Consider the following 20,211-nt stretch of genomic DNA (forward strand, 5'->3'; position numbering starts at 1 on the left):
TCGCACAGAGTCGGACACGACTGAAGTGACTTAGCATACAGCGACAGATAACGCCAACTCTCCATTATCCATGAAAAAAAATAAGTAAAAATCTTTCCTAGGTCTAAATTTCACTTGAACTGTGGGTTTCAATCTCTTCTCTCCAACCTTTCTGAGATTCTCTGAGCAAAATACATTGGTTTTAATTTCCTGTTAGTCCCTTGCAAACCTTAGGCTGGGAGAGTGAAAAACACCGACTTGGCCCCAAGGGTAGTCAAGTGAGGACTGAGGAAAGAGAATGAGGCCTCGATCAAAAAGGGGCCCGCCCCCCGGAGAATAAAGCAGCCAAATGCCATTTGCCCCAGTAAAATACCTTCTACTCCCACAGCAGTTCCCGGGTTCAGGAAAGATGTCCTAAGGTGCTCCCGGGTGCCAGGAACTGTGCTAAGGGCCACCAAGTGTGAACACGGGAAGAAATGTGAAGTTCAGAGGCACGCGACACAACATGTCAGGTGGGTGTGAGAAACCCACGATTTCCCAAGCAAAGAAATCTCTCTGGGATCGTCTCATGGAATCCCCAAAGGAAAACCGCCTCGGCTGACTTTCGGTGCACTTGTGTCTGAGCGGATGCACAAGCTCTCCTCCCGCCAGCTTTTCGGCCTCGACTCTCCGCTCGCGGCGGCGGTCCTTCCCCAGGGCGGGTAGGTGACTCTGCTCCCCGCCGCGCCGGCCACCTCCCGCCGCGCCCTCTGGCGGGCGCCCGGGTCCGGCCACTCCTCCCGGAGTTTCGGTGCTCTGGGGGTCACCGGGGGCGCGGCTTCGGCTCTGCACCCCCCGGGCCCCGGATCCCGGGAGGAGAGGCCGCGACGTGGGGCGTCCAGGTGGCCCCCGCAGGGCCCCCAGCAGCTCCTCCAGCCCCGGGTGGGGGCGCCTCGTTCCCGACGGGGAAACCGAGGCCGCCGAAGCCTAGCGGTGCCCTTCGGACGGCCCTGCAGCCGCGCGGGGTAGGCCCGGGGGCCAGGCCGGTGCCCGCGGCCCTGCCTCTGCCTCCCCAAGAGGTCCCTGGGCCCTGAGGGTCCCCGTTCTCCTCCATCGTCGCCCTCCTCTCAGCTCGGGAGCCTCCCCCTTCCCCCAAAGACACTGAGTGTCCTCGAAACGATGCCGGGTGGGCTGGAAACTCGGGGGGCAGAAGGGGGGGCCTCTGGGGAGAGGACGGGACCGCCCCAGATTTGGAGGAGACGCCTGTCAGCGCGTGGAATGTAAGCCCTTCTGCGCAGTTATTTTTATTCCAGGGGCCTTTCTTCCTCGTCCTCGTCCTCCTCCTCTATTTTCTCCCTTTCTGTTCAGCTATTTGTGTTTTCTGATCGTAAGTGATCTGCGGCAGGAAATGAGATATCTTTATTCCAGAGGCACTGCGGTTCTAATAGTATCTATTCCAGAACCACTGGCTCTGTCTTAGTTGTGGGCTTTTTTTTTTTTTTTTCTTCCTCGCAGGTTATTTTGTGATGAAGAGAACAGAGCGCTGTTCAGCCTCGGCATCTTCCCTCCTCCCTTCAACACAATGCAAGTCTTAATTAAACAAGGGACACCCACGCCTCCCTTCCCACAGGACCCCTTCCATCTGCTCCCCCTAACTCTAAAATACCAGCCTTTTATGGGCAGGGAAAGCCTCGTGTTGAACTTCCCAATTACCGAGACACATCGCAAAATAAGAGGCTGTAAAGCCATCACTCCAATTTTTGGACTCTTCCTTTCTAGGCCTTACCTAGTATGTGTTTTGGTGGCCTTAGTATTACTTGAAAATCCTGAAGGACTGAGGACTTGAGACTGCAGACACTCAGGTCTTGAAAAGCACGACTTGTGTTTTTGTGATTGATGAGTTAGGATTAACACACTCATTGCAAAAGAAATAAAAAGTCGATATGAATTGGGCATTTTTCATCTTTGTAAAGGCTTCATCAGTAATTTTCTAACCAGAGGTTCTAAGAGCTTCAAGAAAAGTCACCTTTTCCACGTAGAACAGTCAAAGAGAGTTGGACAAGAACCCTGCTCCCTCTCTTCTCCATTTCTAGTCACACCAAGAAGGGTAGGGGATTTGTGAGTAGTGGAGAGCGCTGGGATCTGGGCTTCGACGATTTTCTGATGCAAAGATTCCGATTCCTTGGGGAGACGCAGGGCGGTGGCCCGATTAGGGGAATCACAAAGCAGTCAGTCATCAAGTGCGAGGTAGGGGGATACTAGAGCCAGAGTCAGGAATCACAGAGGTGGAAGGTGGAGGATCATCAAGTCAAAAAAGGGAGAACCTTAGAATTCGAAGGTGGGGTATTCTAGAGTCACGAAGTGGGGGCTGATTTCACAGAGCCAGAAGTGTAGGGGTGCCACAGAGACCTATTCCAAAGAAAAGAAATATGAGTACCCATCTGCAGATGACCCCGCAGTCAGGACTGAGGCGTGAGGGTGAGGTCGCAGGCGCCCAGGCCTCCATGAACACCCCACGGGACAGCGGATTCCACTTTCCGGCTGGTGTTGCAGCCTCTGCACGCTTGCCTTCGCGCCACCCCCAATTATTCCACTTCTCGGGCCAGTGTTTCCTGAGGTTCGCCAGCAAGAATCCACCCAGCAATTATCTCCCTTCTCGCGCTCATGGGGGGACATTAACCACAAACGCGCTGGAGAAGAAAGGTACAGATGGGTCTTTTATTGCACACTTGGAAATGTTTCCAAGGCTTTTGTTTTCTTCCCCCATTCATTCCTGCGGGATCGCGGGGATCTGCCAACTTCAATCCCCAGAGGCTGCGGCGGGAGGGCCCGGCCCGCCCCGAACTCCCGCTAGGGGGCGCCCTCTGGCCGTGGCGCCGAGCCGAGCGAGCGAGCCGGGCTCGGCTGCGAGAACGCCGACAGCCAGGGTCTGCGGGGCCTCGGGACTGACGCCGGCGTCGGGTCCCTCGTTACTCCGCACCCGAGCTCCTACCCATGCTCCCTCCACGTCCGGGGGCGCCTGGAGTAGCAGCTACAGAGTAACGGCTGCACGGGGGACGCCTCGACCCTGGACGCACCCAGGGTCCCGCCGTCAGGCGACGGAGACGAAACCAGGCGGTGGTGATTACAGGACGCCGAGGTTTTCCTCTCCGCTTTGGAAACGTGGGGGATGGGTGAGGCAGGAGATGGGGGGCTCCGACCGAGGGGCTCAGGGTGACAGCCCACCCACTTGCTTCTTGCCCGCGGGAGGGGACCGCTTCCCTTCCCCCACCCCGCAGCCCTCGAGGGCAGACGTGAGGCTGTGACCGTCCCGCCTGGCTTTGCGCTGGGAGCCAGGCTTGAAAATGCCTCGGTGGGCCGCCTGGACGGATGATTGGAGGTGATGGGGCGGCGGGGGGAGCTGTTTTCTCTCTAGTTTTTGCTCCCCTGACCCCTTTCCCCTGGCTGCTGGCGGGTAACCGAAAGTGGTGAAGTTTGACAATCAGGGGAGTTGTCTTAACACAGTAATCACATCCATGCGTCCGTACCTTGAGGGCTCGGCCGAGGTCCTCGCGACCCTTCCCAAAGCGCCGCTTCCCAACAGACCTCTCCCAGCCGAGCCCTGACGGTGGACCCCCCCCACCCCCCCCCACCCCCCCCCCCCCCGCCCCGGCTCAGGCGGACGACACGGCAAAGACGGAAGGAATAGCGAACGCCAAGGAGCCTTCCTTGCAAATCTACGTTCTCAGTCCCTTTGGACCTTTCCACGGGCTGCTTCTTTGGTAAACGCATCAACAAACACCGTCCACAGACAGATCCCAGCAGCCGTGGGGAGAACTGAGGCAGGGGTAGGGAGTGCAGGGCAAGCAGCGGGCAGAGAAGGCGAGGGGCAAGCAGATTATGATACATTTCCTCCTACTAACAGACTTCAGGAGGAGAGACCTCGATTTGTGCATGAAACGCATAGCCTGAAGTGAATAAGACTGTGAAAGCAGTATTTGAGGAGGTTAACCTGGACTGGTTGGAGTTAAGGGGGGGTGGGGGGGAGGCAAATATTTCTGTTTGTGCCCTCCGGCTCTTCCCAGCACCGGCTGTCAATCCCGACGCTTGTTATCCTCACAAGGCTTCAGTTTGTTTGCCTGATCTCAGCAAGGTTTTCTTCCACAAGTAGAACTATAATTGCTATAATTCTACTGTATCATTTGGATCATTGCAGTATTGTTGTTTTCTCTCCCTCTTTCTCTCCTCCTAACACTGCAATAACGCGCTCCAGTGTTAAATTAGCAGGTTGCGGAAGACCATAAATGAATGAAAGTTTGTTTAAAAAAAAAAGAAATTAAATAAATAAAACAGCAAAATGACTTGGCAAAGGGGATATCACATCACAGAGAATCCTCGCGTGTAATCAGGACTTATTGTCTTCCCTTCCAGTGGCTTCCAAATTGGTCGCCAGACTCCAATGAAGTTTATTTCTATTGTTTAAATATATGTTTTGAAGAGGTTGAGCATAATTTAAGGAGACCTGAGCCGGCCGGTGTGGCTGGAAGCCCATCACAGCTTTATTTATCTATGTGTATATTGCACAATAAATTAAAACATCTCAAATGAAAAGTGTGCAAGGTTAACTCTCCTCCAAACATTTTTTTTCCCCCTGGATAATAACATCTGACTGCCACCCCCTTATCCCGCATTTCTTGCAAATATAATTTTGAAACTACAATGTAGAATTAGCTCTCACCACAGAAAAGAAAGGGGTTTCTTCCATTCGCCTCTTCTGGGTAATTATTATTTCCAGTCCTGGGGACAAGCCTCGTTCTTTTCACCATAAACAACAGTTTTGAACACCTCTGACCCTCACTTCCGGCCATAATTGTCATTTTTATCTTAGTGATTGATTTTAAAAGCAGATGAACTGCAAACCATTGTTTTCCAGGCAGCCCAGGAAAAGAAAACCAACAGTTACAGACCTCAAAGATTAGCGGAACCAGGAGTGGTGAGTAACAAAGTATGAACGTGAATAACATTATTACTAAAATGAAATTCCTTTTGATTAGTGGGTAAAAGAAAGTGGAGAAAGTGAGGTGAAAAGAAAGCAAAGTGGCATCTTGCCGACAGTGCAAACATGAAATTGACTAAACTAAAAGTTCTTTTATACATAGTCCTATAGCCCAATCCTGAAAAGTCTACCTACTCAACAAATTAATTAAATTCTTCTTAGATATTTGAGGCATCATTTTGTTTTCTAAACTAACATGTAGGATAACACACACATATCTTAAACCCATCTTCTGATTAGACACTGTGGAGATACCAGCTGATTGTCTCCCCGTGGGTATGTTAGAAAAGTTATCTTTTTAAAAAAAAAAAATTAATGTTTCAGGAATAGCAAGAGCCAACTGCAGATTTTGAACTTGGGTGCTGAATTGTGACAAAGATCATCTCAGGGCCGCTGGGTGTAAAGGGAGCTGAGTCGGGCCCTTCTCCCCGAAGTGAATGGATGTGCTTTCCCAATAGCGTCCTCACTTGGGAAGATTGATTAGAAAATACCAAAAATACACAAGATGAAATAACAATGCTAGTGTTTGCACCAGGTTTCCCAAAGAAAGACGCTACATTCCATTAATAGAATTAGATTTAATTCCAGGGGTCATTAAGTCAGAATCAGAAATTCTATGTTAACCTCCCCTTTTGCAGTGGATGATTAAAATTAGAATACACCCCAGAAGAAAGTCCGACTTCTTTTTTTAAAAAAAGGAGAACAGCTGCAGAAGGGGGAGGAGGGGGACGGAAGCTAAGAAATCTTCCACCGAGTTGAAACCCCGTTAGGCTCTCAGACATGAGTTGTGCGTTTGTGTCTCTCTTTAACACCGTCTTCTTGTGGACTCATTTTCAACCCACTCCTTGCGTGTGACGGAGTGTGACTCTGAAGTCACGGAGCCACCCGCAGCCGGGTCTTGTAGATTTCCGACGCGGGGCCCGCTGGGGAGGGAAAAGTGCCCCTGTCTCTGCCAGTGACCGGCCGCAAAGGACCCCGCGAGGCTCCCGCGGCTGGAGGCTCGCTCCGAGGAGACCTACGAGTCTTTCCGCCTCTCGGCTCCGTCGAGACTCGCACCCTGGGAGTGGGCGCTCAGGGCCGGGGAGGGAATCAGCGCGCAGAATGTTACTTTAAAGCTAAACGGGGCTGTATAACAGAGAACTGTGGGTGAGACTAGAAAAGGAAGAAGGCAGGCAAACACAGAAGATACCAGGGGCCTTGGAACAACAGAGAGGGCTTGAAAGAAAATCAATGTCAGAGAGAGCTCGGGTTCTCTTTCGCCCCCAACTCCCATCATCCAAGTGTAGGAAAAACTGGTGAGACTCAAACTAAAAGCCAGAGAGAGCGGAGACAGATGGACAGACTGACAGACACACACACACACACACACCGATAGACACAGATCCTCTTCGTCTAGCTCTTAATAGTACTAGTAATATCACATTAGTATTAACATTATTGATGTGCCTGTTCCTAACCCTTCATCCCCTCCAGTTGTGTCTTGAATGCTCCTGCCAAGCCAGCCTGATCTGTCTGCCACCCACCCACCAGCATCCAAGAGTTATGCAGATGTTTATGGCTGAAAAAATTTCAGTTATGCATCCTTGTATTTTTAAATACTGACTGTAAGTGATTCAAGTATAATCCTTTGTAAAACGCTTTTCTCTGACACATTGAAGGGGTTGAGAGAGGAAAACCCGGCGTGGATTCCCCCTCCCCGGCTCCTCTCCCACCCACCACCCTCGCCCCCACCCTGCCAGCATCGAGGCCCCCGGCTATCCCTTGGGCCCTGCACCCAGAAAAAGAGGGCACCCGTGCTAGCCCTCGCCCGGGCTCGGCACAACTTCAGTCGGAGTTGGGTCCCGTTTCTCAGCGCTGGACGCGCTGGAAGCTGTTTGGGGAAGAAGAAAAACAAGTGCTCTCTCCCTGAGGTTCGCTCTCTCGCCTTTGCCAGGGGGGAGTTCAGAACTTTAAGCGTTGAGATTGGGTTGAAGCTGAACCTGGGTCCCTCCCACCCTAGAGCGCTCAGGGCTTCGGTTAGATCCCGCTCCCTGCACGCGGGATCGGAGAATGTCCAGCTTCAGGTTGACGGCCTAACAGAGGCGAACTTATGGGGAGAAGAGGGCAGCGTGTCTGGGGAGAAGGGGGAGACTCTCGGGGCCTGTCCCCAGTTGCCCCTTCTCGCAGCCGACACTCGCCGGTCCCTTCCTGTTCTGTAGATGCGCTAGAGAAGGCCGCGCGCCTTTGGCAGACCTTTGTCTTTAAGGGGACTTTTTGCAGAGTTGAAGACGGTGATGAGACCCTACTAAAAAGAGAGCAACCGCCGGACTCAGGGAGAGGACTAACAGTTCAAGGCGTTGGGCCACAAGAGAACACTGAACGCCCCAACGACAGACGTTTACCGGCGGCCGTCACCCCGGCGGCCCGTCCGACCGAAAGAGGACGGTGGCAGAGGGCCACTGAGGTCAAGGCACTGTCCTGGGAGAGCGACATTGGCTTTGAAAAGGGCCAAATCCGTCCGTACGCGAGCCAAGCCTCAAGGCCTTGCCTCCAAGGGAGTGAGGTCCTCGGGCTGGTGGAAGGGGCGCACGCCGCCCAAATGGCACCCACTGGCCTGACATCCGAATACGTTAGAGCTTCGGGCTAGCCCTAAAGGGTTAAAGGAGGAGCGGCAGGAACAGAATGGAGTATTCAGAAAGTTGCTAGTTGAAAACAAAAAATAAAAATAAAATTGGCTCGGGTGCGTGCCTGCTGCTGCCCCTCCTCCACCGCCGGCTTTTCCAGAATCCAGTCCGGGCTTTGCCGGGAGCGCACAGCCCAGAGCAGCCCGGCCTCTGGCGAGAGCCAATCAGAGGGCGCCTCTCAGCACGTGGAGGAGAGAGACACCAGAGCTCCGCGCCCGCGGCTCACTACACTTGTTACTGCTTGTCCTGAGCGCCGAGAGGGCGAACTCCGGCCGCAGGCAGGGCGGGAGCCGGCAGCCAGCGACCGAGAGAGGCAGAGAGGCACAGAGATCGCAATAATATCCATTATAACCAGCCATCTAACCCCACCCCCTCAACACACACCCATCCATCCCACCCGCCTCGAGAGGCAGCCAGCGGCCCGCTTCTCTGCGCCCAGGGGAAAAAAAAACCCAGCCATGAGCAATCAGTACCAGGAGGAGGGCTGCTCCGAGAGGCCCGAGTGCAAAAGTAAATCTCCAACTTTGCTCTCCTCTTACTGCATCGACAGCATCCTGGGCCGGAGGAGCCCGTGCAAAATGCGGCTGTTGGGAGCCGCGCAGAGCTTGCCCGCTCCGCTGGCCAGCCGCACCGACCAGGAAAAGGCCGTGCAAGGTAAGGCTGTGCTTGCCGAGCACCTGAAAAGGGTGCTAGGCACAGGTTTGGATGTGCGATGTTCCGGGGCCAGGGGCCTGCGGTTGTCCAACTGGAGACAGAGGAAAAAGAGGGAACAACTCTGAGGCCTGGTACCTCAAAGAGCAGTAAACCTCTTGCCCGGGGATGTCTCTCCCTCCCTCTCTGCTTCCAGAAAAAGCAGAGACCAAGCTTCGCTTCGAGGGCCCTTAGATTCTCGGTATTGGTTCTTAGGTCGTTTAAATACCCCCTTTGGTGGCCTTGCGAGTGCTCTGAAGAGGGGCGATGGGCCAAGAACAGCAGGAGCCGGGTGGACTCTTGTAAGAACTTGGTGAAGAGAAGAACCCCAAAAGCTGTGAATGGGGACTCCAGGCGGAGTGCGCCTTGGCCGTTCCTCTTGGGAAGATTTCTTTATACGAGGTGTTCTGCTTTTTTCTTCTTTTTAAAATTGTAGATTTCTTGTGATCTTTTAAACCCAAGCTTTGCAGAAAACATCTCCCTGGGATTCCCCAAATGTTCCTTCTTGTATCTGAAGTGTATGAAATGTGCGGCTTCTGGGTGCTATATTTTCCTCTGCTGTTTTTTTGTTTTTGTTTTTTTTTTTTTTTAGAGTTGAGATGTTTAAAAGCTCTTTTTTCCCCTAAAATTAAAAATTCCAGAACAACTGTCGTTTTGCCCCGAAACTGTTACACCCAAGTTTCGCCTTTTAAATTCTGTAAACCAGCGGTCCAGCCGCAACGTCACTTGGAAGACAGGAGCGGACAGCGGGGAAGGGGGCGTTTAAAATAAAACTGACTTTTTCCTTTTCTTTTTTAGCCTGCAGTGGCACCTGTGCCAGGCGCTTCCTCGAGGGGAATGAGCGCTCTGTGCCTATTGCACCCCCTTACGTCCCCACCCAGGTCTTTCCGAACCCATTTTCTCCAGGACAGTTTTTCTGGGCGAGGAGCCCCCGCCCCTCCTGCTGGGGGCTCTTGGGGCCAGGTCCTCACTCAGGGCTACTGGGCCGCTCCCTCCTCCCCCGGTGCCCGCCAGGCAGTGGCCCCTCTCGCCAACCCGCAGCCGGGAACGCGTGGCAGAGCTGAGGGCAGAGGTCGTGCGCAAAGTTTTCAGAGTGATGGTGATTTTTAAAAAGTTGTTGAATGTTTGCAGATTCCCTCTTGCCCCGAAATGGGAAGGGGAAAGGTGAAGAGAGGACAAGAGGAAAGAAAAAGAAAACAATAAAGGAGGGAAGGAAGAAGGGGAGAGGAGTGCACAAAAAGAGAAAGGAAGGGAAGGGAGAGGAGAAAGATGCGGAAAGAATGATGAGACGGGGAGAGAGAAAGAAAAAGTGATTTAAAAATGAAAGGAAGGGCGAGTAGAGAAAGAAGTAAAGGAAGGAAGAAAGGAAATAAAGGGAAGAATAAAAGAGGGAAAGGAAAGGACCGATAGAGGAGGAGAAAAGGGAAAAGGAAGGAAACAAGAGCAAGGGAAAGAGAGAGACGTAAAAAAAGAAAAAAGAAAACTGGGGAAGGAGGGGAGGGCTCGGAGTCTAGTGGTGCGGGGGGCGCCGCGCGCATCGGGGCCTGGGCGCGGAGGGAGCGGCGGAGGGCCGGCCCGAGCGGCGACTCTGTCTCGCCGGCCGGCGCGCTGACCGCTCTCCCTTGCCCGCAGGCTCCCCCAAGGGCAGCAGCGCCCCGTTCGAGGCCGAGCTGCACCTGCCGCCCAAGCTGCGGCGCCTGTACGGCCCGGGCGGGGGCCGCCTCCTCCAGGGCGCCGCGGCGGCGGCGGCAGCAGCGGCGGCGGCGGCGGCGGCGGCTGCCACAGCCACGGCGGGTCCGCGGGGGGAGGCCCCGCCGCCGCCACCGCCGCCGACCGCGCGGCCCGGGGAGCGGCCGGATGGCTCAGGGGCCGCCGTGGCGGCCGCCGCCGCCGCCGCTGCGGCCTGGGACACGCTCAAGATCAGCCAGGCGCCGCAGGTGAGCATCAGCCGCAGCAAGTCGTACCGCGAGAACGGGGCGCCCTTCGTGCCGCCACCGCCCGCGCTGGACGAGCTGGGCGGCCCGGGGGGCGCCGGGCACCCGGACGAGCGCCTTGGCGTGGCCGGCGGCCCAGGTGGCGCCCCGGCGGCGAGTAGCGGCGCGGGCGCCGAGGACGAGGAGGAGGAGCTGCTGGAGGACGAAGAGGACGAGGACGAGGAAGAGGAGCTGCTGGAAGACGACGAGGAGGAGCTGCTGGAGGACGACGCCCGCGCGCTGCTCAAGGAACCGCGGCGCTGCGCTGTGCCCGCCACAGGAGCGGTGACCGCCGCCGCTGCCGCCGCCGTGGCCACCGAGGGCGGGGAGCTGTCACCCAAGGAGGAGCTGCTGCTGCACCCGGAGGACGCTGAGGGCAAGGACGGCGAGGACAGCGTGTGCCTGTCTGCCGGCAGCGACTCAGAGGAGGGGCTGCTGAAGCGCAAACAGCGGCGCTACCGCACCACGTTCACCAGCTACCAGCTGGAGGAACTGGAGCGGGCCTTCCAGAAGACGCACTACCCGGACGTCTTCACCAGGTACGCGCGAGGGGTGATCGTGGCAGCAGCGGCTGGAGGGCGCGAGGGGGTCCCGGAGAGGGAAGGTGGGAGGGCAGGGCCCTGGGGCTGGGGCAGGAACTTAGTTCCTGGACTCACCCCAGGCGCGCCCTCCCAATGGCCAAACTCCTGTTGACCAAAAACACCCTCCCACCCCCTCTACTCTGGGCTTGTAAGTTTAGACTGGGATGGGTTTGGTTTTGTTTTGTTTTTCCCTTCCCGAGGTCTCTCCAGTTTAATTTTTGTAATTACAAGTTTTAGCTAGAGAGAGAAAAAGAAACGGCCTCTCCAAAGGGCGCCCGAACGCGCCACCTTGGAGACGTGCGCACCCGAGCGCTCACACTCAGGGCCCTTGGCGCTGCAATCCCGACTCCCCGCCAGGTCCCAGGCGAGGCGCAAGCAGCGCTGCCGGCCCTCGCCACCAGGGCTAAGCAGGGGCTATTTTTGGCCGCTGTGTGGTGCGCTTGCCCTCCCCGCCTGATGCCCCGGGAGCCTGGTGGGTATCAGTTACGCAGTGAAGCTGCCCGCGCCTGCAGAGAAGGCCGTTAAAAAGATCCAAGTTCTGTCGTTTGAGGACTCCTGGAATAACTGAAGGAAGTCAGAACTAGGCAGCGTTTGGTCTGCAGAGGCACCGACCAGAATCTCCCCTTTCCATCGCTGTCCTCTCGCCCTCCGCGCACATTAAACGCAGTGTTGGTTTACTGTACGCGGGTTTACAGGGGCAGGCTTGGACTGCTGGGAGCCCGGCAGGCAACAGACAGAACAGCTGGGGGGAATTTCCCCCTTCTGACTGGTGTCTAAACCTGGGTGTTCCTTCTGGATCCGCTCCATTCCCATTCACCCGAGTTTTGGGGGAAAGATGTACCTGTGAGATGACTGGGCCCCTGAGGGCCGGCTTAGTCATACCCGGGATGCCGGCCCGGCAAGGGGCCTTCCTCTCCCATCCCAAAGCTAAGGTCTGGCTCAGGCGAGGAGCCAGGTAAGGGCCAACTTGCCCCATAGAGGAGGGAAAAGGGGATGGGAGTCAGCCCAGACTTGGGCTTGTCAAGCTCGAGCAGCCCCAGCTTCGCACGAGCCGTGTACGACTTTTCAATGTGCATTTTAGTAGCCCCGGAAAGCTGCCTGCCCCATTTGAACCCGAGGAGAAATTGCTTAGCGCTCAGGAGGCCTGAGCCAACGCTCCAGGGTAGTTGGTCTAGCAGTTAATTGCCAAACTGTCTCCTAACCAGAAACGGAAAAGAGTGGATCCGACTCGGGGCAAAGCACTAAACTTGATCATCCCCTGAGCTAAACTTGGCCCTCCCCTGTGTCATCCAGTCCCTTCATTATCTTTAAAAAAGAAAATAAATTCTAAAATAATTGTCTCTATCAAATAGCTAAGCGGCCAACCCGCTTTTTGCATTTATCACACACACATAATTCAAAAGAAGAAAATGAGGTGATGTCGCTTGGCACGCAGGTCTGCCCTTTTAGCTTCTCCAGGGGAACCAAAGTACACGAAGAGGGGTGGCTGCTTGTCACCACCCCATGCCCACCTCTTTCCCACCCAGGGGGCTAGTTAGAGCCCCTTGGCTCCTGCTGGGACCCAGGCAGGAGTGTGGTTTTGGGGTTTTAGATCTGCTGATGCTTACTGTAGCAGGAAGCAGCGGGAAGCTCTCCAGTGAACCAGTTTTCTCCCAGTCCTGAAGTTCCAGGTGTGGGCCAGGCCGGGTCCCAGGCTGGGGCAGGTCCCGCTCTTTCATATTAGTGATTGGAGAGCCAATTACTCTCGTCGCGCTCATATTTTCGGTAAACAGGTTGTAAGCCGTTTTACAGCATCTTAATGGTTTCCTATTTGCCTTAATTGTCGCAGTAATAACTGCAATGACGGGGTAGGGTTTCAGTTAAATTGACTTCCCCTGAGATGGGCAGGGTTTGTAGTGGGCACTGGAGTCAGGAGGTGCGCAGAATTTTGTTTAATCGAAAAATTACCCCACTGAACTCTTAACAAGCTTAACATATCTCCAGAGGGTAATGGGGAGTATGACCTAAGGGGATGAGCGGGGGAGGAAGGCGGGGGAGAGAGAGATGGAAGAAAAGGCAGAGAGCTGGAGAGAGAGGAAGGAGAGGCGAGAGAACATTTTTTAAAGAAGGCAGAAGGCAACAAGGAGGGCTAAAGAAATGTTTTTAGTTGAGTGGAGAGTTCTCCCATTTACTCTTAGGACAAAAGAGGCTATAAGCACTGTGTGTGTGTGTGTGTGTGTGTGTGTGTGTGTGTGTGTCTTATCTAACTCTGGCTTAATAGTGAGAGAGAATCCGAGACTTGTACAGTCATGAAGTCACCACTGTCACTCTTGAATATAATATGATGCAATAGAATAGACAACATCCTGTATCTGGGAGTGTATTGTGTTTTCACGTTTGCAGTCAAATAGAAGACACTCCAGTGTTGAAGGGGTGGTGATGCCCAGGTGTCTGTTAGACACTAATGGAAGAGGATGCCAGCGAAGGAAAGGTGGCTGACAGGCGGTTGCTGGAGCCTGCAGTGACCTCCTGCCTGTGTGTTGCTTTCTTATAGGGAGGAACTGGCCATGAGGCTGGACTTGACTGAAGCCCGGGTCCAGGTGAGCCGCACTGCAGAGAGGGGGGAAAGGAGGGGCAGTGGGCTGGGGGAAGAGTGGAAGAGAGGTGGGCTGATGGATTAGGGGGTTCTTGAGAGACCCCCTTCATAAAATGAAGAGAAGCAGAATCAGAAAGATAAACCTAAACACCCCTGTACAAAATTATATTAAAATATGAAGATCTGGGAGATGGAAGGGGAAGGTTTCTAGGTTTGGGTGCCTTGTGGGAGGAGTCCAGGATCAGAAGAGGGGTTTCAGGGTCCCCAAGACTGCAGTTCAGAAGCCCCCTGGTCCACAGTCCCTGTAGGAAACAATCTGCGAACTGACTTTTCCTGGTTGAAATAATGGGATGGAGCATGGATTTGGTTGTTAGACAAATCCGCTCAGCTCCAAGCAGGTATTTGGCTGTGATTAAGTCTCCAATCGGGCTTCATAAAAGCCCACTTAGTGCTAGAACAAACAGGGCCATTTGAAGGCAAAATGCTGTTTGATTTCCCCTCCGCCCGCACAAGGAGCTGGCTAATGCTATTTGATTTCCCATTTTTTATAGCAATGAGCCCACATTGATCTAATAGGGAGTGAGTGCAATGCTATTAAAGGTGTTTGCAGCCCCATACCAGAGTGCATTTCCGAACCCAGGCCCCATAACCAAAGAGACGATCAACACTGGGCAGCCCCGATGGCCAACAGAAAACAGATGTCCCTGGGTTAGGAGCTGAGGGAATCACTTTACAGTCAAAATCAAGCGCTGATAAAGCACAATAAATTCCATATGGCTCATTTAATACACAACAGCTTCTTGCATTAGAGGGCTAATGATGAGGCCTGTCCCCTCCTTTCTGTTGACACATTTCTCCATTGTCAAACAGAGATGTGACAGCAACTCTGCATTTTCTGCTCAGGGGAACGAGTCGTGGGAAAGTTAAATAACTTTTAAAAAGAAAGAGAGCGCCCCCTCCCCTTCTCCTCTCTCCCTATTCACTGGAGAAGATGTAATTAAGTGAATATGAATTATTAGAGTCCTTTCGTTTACCTTTGGGGGGCCTCAGAGGTATTAATTCAATAATGAGGAATTGCAGGGGGACATCTTGATAATTGCAGTTGAGCCGAGAGCCGATCTGTCTCTAGAAGGTTTCCATGTTCTTTGAGGGCATTCTGCCTCCACTGTCCCCCCGCCCTTTACTCCTTTCACTGTCATCGAGGAGTGGCGGGTATTCTTGTCCAGACAGATTTGGATACACAAAAGCTGCCCACCCAGCCTGGTCCCATCTAGTCTTATTTTTTAAAGTCTCTGAATTTCCACACTGGAATGTTTCTGCAATTCTCAAATAGATTATTTGAGGGCTGTGAAATGTTATGGATGGGCCCCCTTTTGGCAGAATTTTAAGTAATCAACCGACTTGGATTCTCAATTTTTCTTGTGTTAGGTGGCTATCTAGAAGTCAAACCAAACCTAGATACCAGTGCTAGTAATGACAACCCCAGTGTGTATATCTGAAAGGCATAGATGTCTTAAAATTAAAAAAAAAAAAACATATACCTCTGGGATCATTTACATTATATTTTAATATAACTCTGTATAGCCCCAGAGTTCATTCTTAATTTTTAGACTTGTGTGCAGGCATAAACTCAGCCCTAAAAATACTAATGCCTTCAAGGGATAAGGAGCGTATCTTCTCAGCTGTGGGTGTGATGAGCAGGTCACATAAAAATAATTTCATGCTCCTAAAAGTTATTTTTAGACCATGGTAGCTGCCACATTTCAGGTAAAGGTCTCTACTAAAACTGCTTTCTATTAACAATTAGGAAGATACCTTCTGCTGAAAAGCTCCCCCCAACCTACAACTATCTTACTTAAATAACCCACTTAAACCACATCCCCAGAAGAAATAAAGGACCGATTAGCTATGAAGATGTGCCCAGTCTCCAGGTATCCCACACTCTGGTTTCTGTGTCCAAGTATCACTGTAGACCTGATCCATGCAGTCACTGCCTTCCTTGGCAGAACCTGGCCCTGCATGGAGCCCCTGCAGATAGCAGGCTGTGTACCCCACACTTCATTACAACTGCCTCCTAAACTGTATGCCTGTTTGCTAATTATCGTGGGTATTTCTTCCCTCAGTCCCAGCTCCCCTCAAGCCCCCAAACATAGGGTAGTGCTCATAGGTGTTCAGTAAATATTTCTGGAAAGATTAAATGAACCACCTCCCTGATTCCCTTTTCAACGGAGAGCAAAGATTCTGTCACCTCTTGGGAAAACCCGAAATGGGTGAAAAGAGCTGATTTGCCACAGAAAGCTGCTGTGCATTCTCTTGATGGCTGCCTGTTCCCAAGAGTCATCACTGAATGCCAGCTTCCACATGCTTTATTTGACTCATTCCTCATCACAGCCTTATGAATAAAGTTTTATTATCCCCATTTTACAGATTAGAAAACTGAGGTTCAGAGAGGTTTAAGTGACACACAGCAAGCAAATGGCAGCGCAGACATGTAAACCTTGGTTTCCTCACTTCTAAATACAACAAACCATTTCTTAAATTTGGAAAGGAACCAGGCTAGTTAAAATGTCCACTGGAAAGGGTTCACTTGCCCAGTAGTTCCAGATGACTTTAAGTTAGGCCCTCTTTCTTTGCCCCTTTGGTCCCAGACGTGTCCTTGAACAACCTGAGGGGCGAGGTGGGCGAGGACTGCAGTGGAAAAGTGGAAAGGAGGGAGGGCCCGCGGCGCGGGGGGAAGAGGCGGGGACCACCTGGAGCGCCTACCCGGCCGGAGCGGCGCCGACCCCTGCCTCTCTCGGCTTTGCAGGTCTGGTTCCAGAACCGTCGGGCGAAGTGGCGCAAGCGGGAGAAGGCGGGCGCACAGACCCATCCCCCCGGTCTGCCCTTCCCCGGGCCGCTGTCGGCCACTCACCCGCTCAGCCCCTACCTGGACGCCAGCCCCTTCCCTCCGCACCATCCCGCGCTCGACTCGGCCTGGACTGCCGCTGCTGCAGCCGCCGCCGCCGCCTTCCCGAGCCTACCTCCGCCTCCGGGCTCGGCCAGCCTGCCGCCCAGCGGGGCGCCGCTGGGCCTGAGCACTTTCCTCGGAGCCGCAGTGTTCCGGCACCCGGCCTTCATCAGCCCTGCGTTCGGCAGGTAAAACGTGGCTTCGGGGAGGCTGTCTCTCTCATACACGCACAGAGGCTGGGGCCCTGGGAAGAGGCCAGAGATAGGTAGGGACTGCACACATCTTTCTTCTTTGGCTTAACTTGAGACTTAGCCAAAGAAAACAATCTCTAATATTGCTTTAAACAGTGCGGATCTTGAAGGGAATGACTTGGGACTGAACGGCAGAGGAAAGGGCAGTGGCAACAACAGCAACCACAGAGATTGGAAGTGTTCAATGAAAGCTTTAAAGTACCATTTGAAGGCAGCAACAGCCTAGACCAAAGGTGGTGTGTGTGAAAAAGGGTACAGGTGTAGGCTGCAGAGCCGGGATGACTTTTCAACTTTTGCAAAAATCCTTCCTCATTGCCCAAAGCCTGGCAGCCAGAGGAAATACAGCCCTGGGGCCAAGGGCCCTCTGGGTCCAAAGAAATCTTTCTTCTTCCCCAGACTCTACCTTCCTTGTCATTCAAGTGATCCGCTGCCAACCATACCCTCATATATGCAACCCCGGACCCCCAGAGCAGCACAAGACAACGAAATCAAAGAAACGCTTCATCATATATTATAAATCCCTTTCTTTAAATGAACATCGAATGATGAAATTAAAAGTGTATAATCACACAGACAAAGAAACAAAGGAGAGATGTATTAAGTTGGAAAGTGCAGTGAAAATAAAACTGCAGCTTCAGTGATCTCTCTTTGGGAGAACAAAGAAATAATAGATTCATCCAACTGCGCAGCCACTTAACAAAAAAATCATCTTGGAGAAAAATTTCAAAAAAGACTCAGTAAAATTACTTTCTTGTAACAACCAATGAAGTAAACAGAAAGTGCACTGAAGTGTAGTTAGTGACTCAGTTTACCTGGTGGAACAAGAGCATGTTACGCCCCCTCCAGGCCACACTTTATTATTTCTTATTGGAAAAAAAAATGTTTAAGTCCTCTGTTCCTCGCCCACCACCCTCTCCTTTTCCTCTTCTCACAAGTGACTTGTTAAAGTTGCCAAACCATGGCTGGAGTACCAGCTGCGACATCTGGAGAGGCTGGAAGGAGGGTGCAGTGGGGGTGACACAAGAGGAGGAGGGTGGGCTTGGGAGAAGCGGGGGGCGCTCCTCGAGCCCAGGTGGGCTCATTTATAATGGTGGAAACCCTGAGTTGGCCTTCCGGGGGCCGGAGCCAAAGCCCTGGGAGTTAGCGGCGGCGGCGGTGGTGGCATTGAGGGTCAGGGGCGGCTCGGCCTCTGCCGCAAGTCTGGCGCGGTGCAGTGCAGAGGGTGGAAGCGCCGTGCGGGTCAATGCTGGCGCCTTCTGGAGGCGGTTTCGCGGACTGGAGTCCCAGACTTGGGTTTTGCCGTGCGCTGCACGCGGGGGGCGGGTGCGGGCCCGGGGGCTCTTTGGTACTGGTGACTGCATGGGGCGCAGGGAATGCGGTGCTAGCGGGTCATAGTTGCCTGGCGAGCGGAAATCAACAGGCGGGAGCCCCCATCCCCACCTCGCGGTCGTCGGTCGGGCTCTGGCAGCTCTGCCCGGCGCAGGAGGGCGGCCGCGGCGGCAATAAGGCTGGCAAACAAGACCAGCTTTTTCAGGGTGAAAGGAGCCCCGGGCCGAGAAGGCGCTCTATAGAAGGAGTACAAAGTCCGCACAGGTGTTTCTCAGTTTTAATCCCACTTTGTCCTTTCTTTCTCTTTTTCTTCTCCTCCCTTTCTCTCCTTTCTCTTTGTCTCTCTTCTCTCTCTCGGCAAATAGTATTATAGGCAGTTGGAGCTCCTAAAGTACACTCCCTTTTTAAGCGAAAGCCCAGAATCCGCGCAGTGGGACCGTGGGGTTCGGGGACTCGGGGCTTGCTTCCGCCACGGCTCTGGTCCCTCCAGGAATATCTGGCTCCTCGGTCTTTAACCCACTCTGTTCGTTTCCTGCCCTAGTAAACCCTTAGAACGTCCCAGCCTCCCGCCCGCGCCTCCCCCTACTCCCCAGCCCCGGACCTGCGACTCTGTGCCCCAGCGGCGGCGCCCTTCTGGTCCGCCGGGGAGAGGCGGCGGGAAAGGCTGCACGAGGCGCTGCGCGCAGCTTTCGGGGCGTCACCGCGCTGTTTTGCTCTCCCTGCAGGCTCTTTTCCACCATGGCCCCCCTGACCAGCGCGTCGACCGCGGCCGCGCTCCTGAGACAGCCCACGCCGGCCGTGGAGGGCGCAGTGGCGTCGGGCGCGCTGGCCGACCCGGCCACGGCGGCCGCAGACAGACGCGCCTCGAGCATAGCGGCGCTGAGGCTCAAGGCCAAGGAGCACGCCGCGCAGCTGACGCAGCTCAACATCCTGCCGGGCACCAGCACGGGCAAGGAGGTGTGCTAAAGGCTTCCCTCCACCCTCGCGCCCCGGGCGCGACCCGAAAGGTCACCTCACTCAGCACCACTCAAGACCAAATGGAAACAGAGGACCAGCACACTCCCGAGACGGCACTGAGAGAGCGCAGCCGCCTTCGCAGCAGCCTGGACGCGGGCTAGGCAGCCCTCGGCGCTACCCGGACGTGGCACCTCCTCGGCTGGCTGTCCACCCGCCCCTGCCCCTGCCAACTTCGCTCCAACTCAAACGTCCACTCTCTCCCATTCTTTTATTGAAAATATCGGGGAGGTTTTCTCCCTAAGTCACCTGGTATTGAAGTTAACAATTTAAAAACCCCAACCTCTCTGCCTCCTGACACCCCACTTAGCTTTTTTTTTTTTTTTCCAAATAGCATTTTGGCGCTCTAAGTTGATCTTGCCAGCGTGGCCCCAGCCTTCGGCGGCGGGGAAGCGAATGCGAATCTGTAAGATAGCTAACAGTGCACTTAACGGAAAGGGGCGTCTTGTTCTTCTCTTCTTTATCATACATCAACCAAGGTTTTTATATCAAACCAAAGGGAAATACTCTGCTAGAATATGGACTGTTGAAGTCACCAAACTGTGATTATTGATTCTGTACATACCATTGTTATTAAAAAAAGAAAAAGAACAGAGCTTTGTATATTTGAAATGTTATAACGCAATTGCACTCAGCGTGGTATGGTAAAAGTTTGTCCTCCTGTAGATTCTTACTGTGTTGTAGATACGGTAGGGTTCCTAGACAAATATTTATGTACTCAAGCCCTTTATTTAACTTATTAACTGTAGAGGCTTCCGAAACCTTCAAGATAAAGGCAATGGTACAGTACTTTTGTGTAACGTGTAATTGTTATCACTTTTCCTTGCTATCTAGTGGAGAAGTGTCACGCTCAAAATAAAAAAAAATATATGTTTAACAAAAGGAAGTGTGAATATTCTCTACAGGAGCTGAGGGGACAGTAGAAGGCCCCCCCCCAGAAGACCGGGTGGGCTCCTGCGCCCCGACTCCCCCAGAGTTTATCTGCACTCCCGTTTTCCTGGCGGAGGGCCCTGGTTTGAATGTGATCCTCAAAAGATCCGTAGAATTTCCTAAGAAGGGTTAAGATCGCCGCCGCCACGGAGCTTTCCACGTGCATCTTGGATCTCCTGGGTCGTGTTGCAGTGGGAGCTGAGGGCCCTGGGCCTCGGAGGTGGGGTGGGCTTGAGGGAGGCGTTGACGGTGAAGACAGAAATTT

General features: G+C 53.5%; 1 protein-coding gene across 1 annotated transcript; it reads left to right on the forward strand.

Moving 5' to 3' along the window:
* The first annotated feature begins 7,845 nt into the window (after positions 1-7,845).
* ARX (aristaless related homeobox) lies at positions 7,846-19,898 on the forward strand. The gene is made up of 5 exons (XM_070783612.1): positions 7,846-8,310; positions 9,979-10,858; positions 13,434-13,479; positions 16,282-16,610; positions 18,728-19,898. Exons 1-5 carry the CDS (start codon positions 8,115-8,117, stop codon positions 18,966-18,968), a joined length of 1,692 nt encoding a protein of 563 aa, XP_070639713.1. The 5' UTR covers positions 7,846-8,114; the 3' UTR covers positions 18,969-19,898.
* The last annotated feature ends 313 nt before the right edge of the window (positions 19,899-20,211 follow it).

Source organism: Bos indicus, chromosome X, assembly GCF_029378745.1.
Source record: "Bos indicus isolate NIAB-ARS_2022 breed Sahiwal x Tharparkar chromosome X, NIAB-ARS_B.indTharparkar_mat_pri_1.0, whole genome shotgun sequence".
Taxonomy (NCBI): domain Eukaryota; kingdom Metazoa; phylum Chordata; class Mammalia; order Artiodactyla; family Bovidae; genus Bos; species Bos indicus.

Excerpts from the sequence above, each read along its gene's own strand:
- ARX (XM_070783612.1), top strand. The coding sequence starts at position 8,115 with ATGAGCAATCAGTACCAGGAGGAGGGCTGCTCCGAGAGGCCCGAGTGC. Across the intron at positions 10,859-13,433 it reads TACCCGGACGTCTTCACCAG|GGAGGAACTGGCCATGAGGC; the intron begins GTACGCGCGAGG and ends GCTTTCTTATAG. Across the intron at positions 16,611-18,727 it reads ATCAGCCCTGCGTTCGGCAG|GCTCTTTTCCACCATGGCCC; the intron begins GTAAAACGTGGC and ends CTCTCCCTGCAG.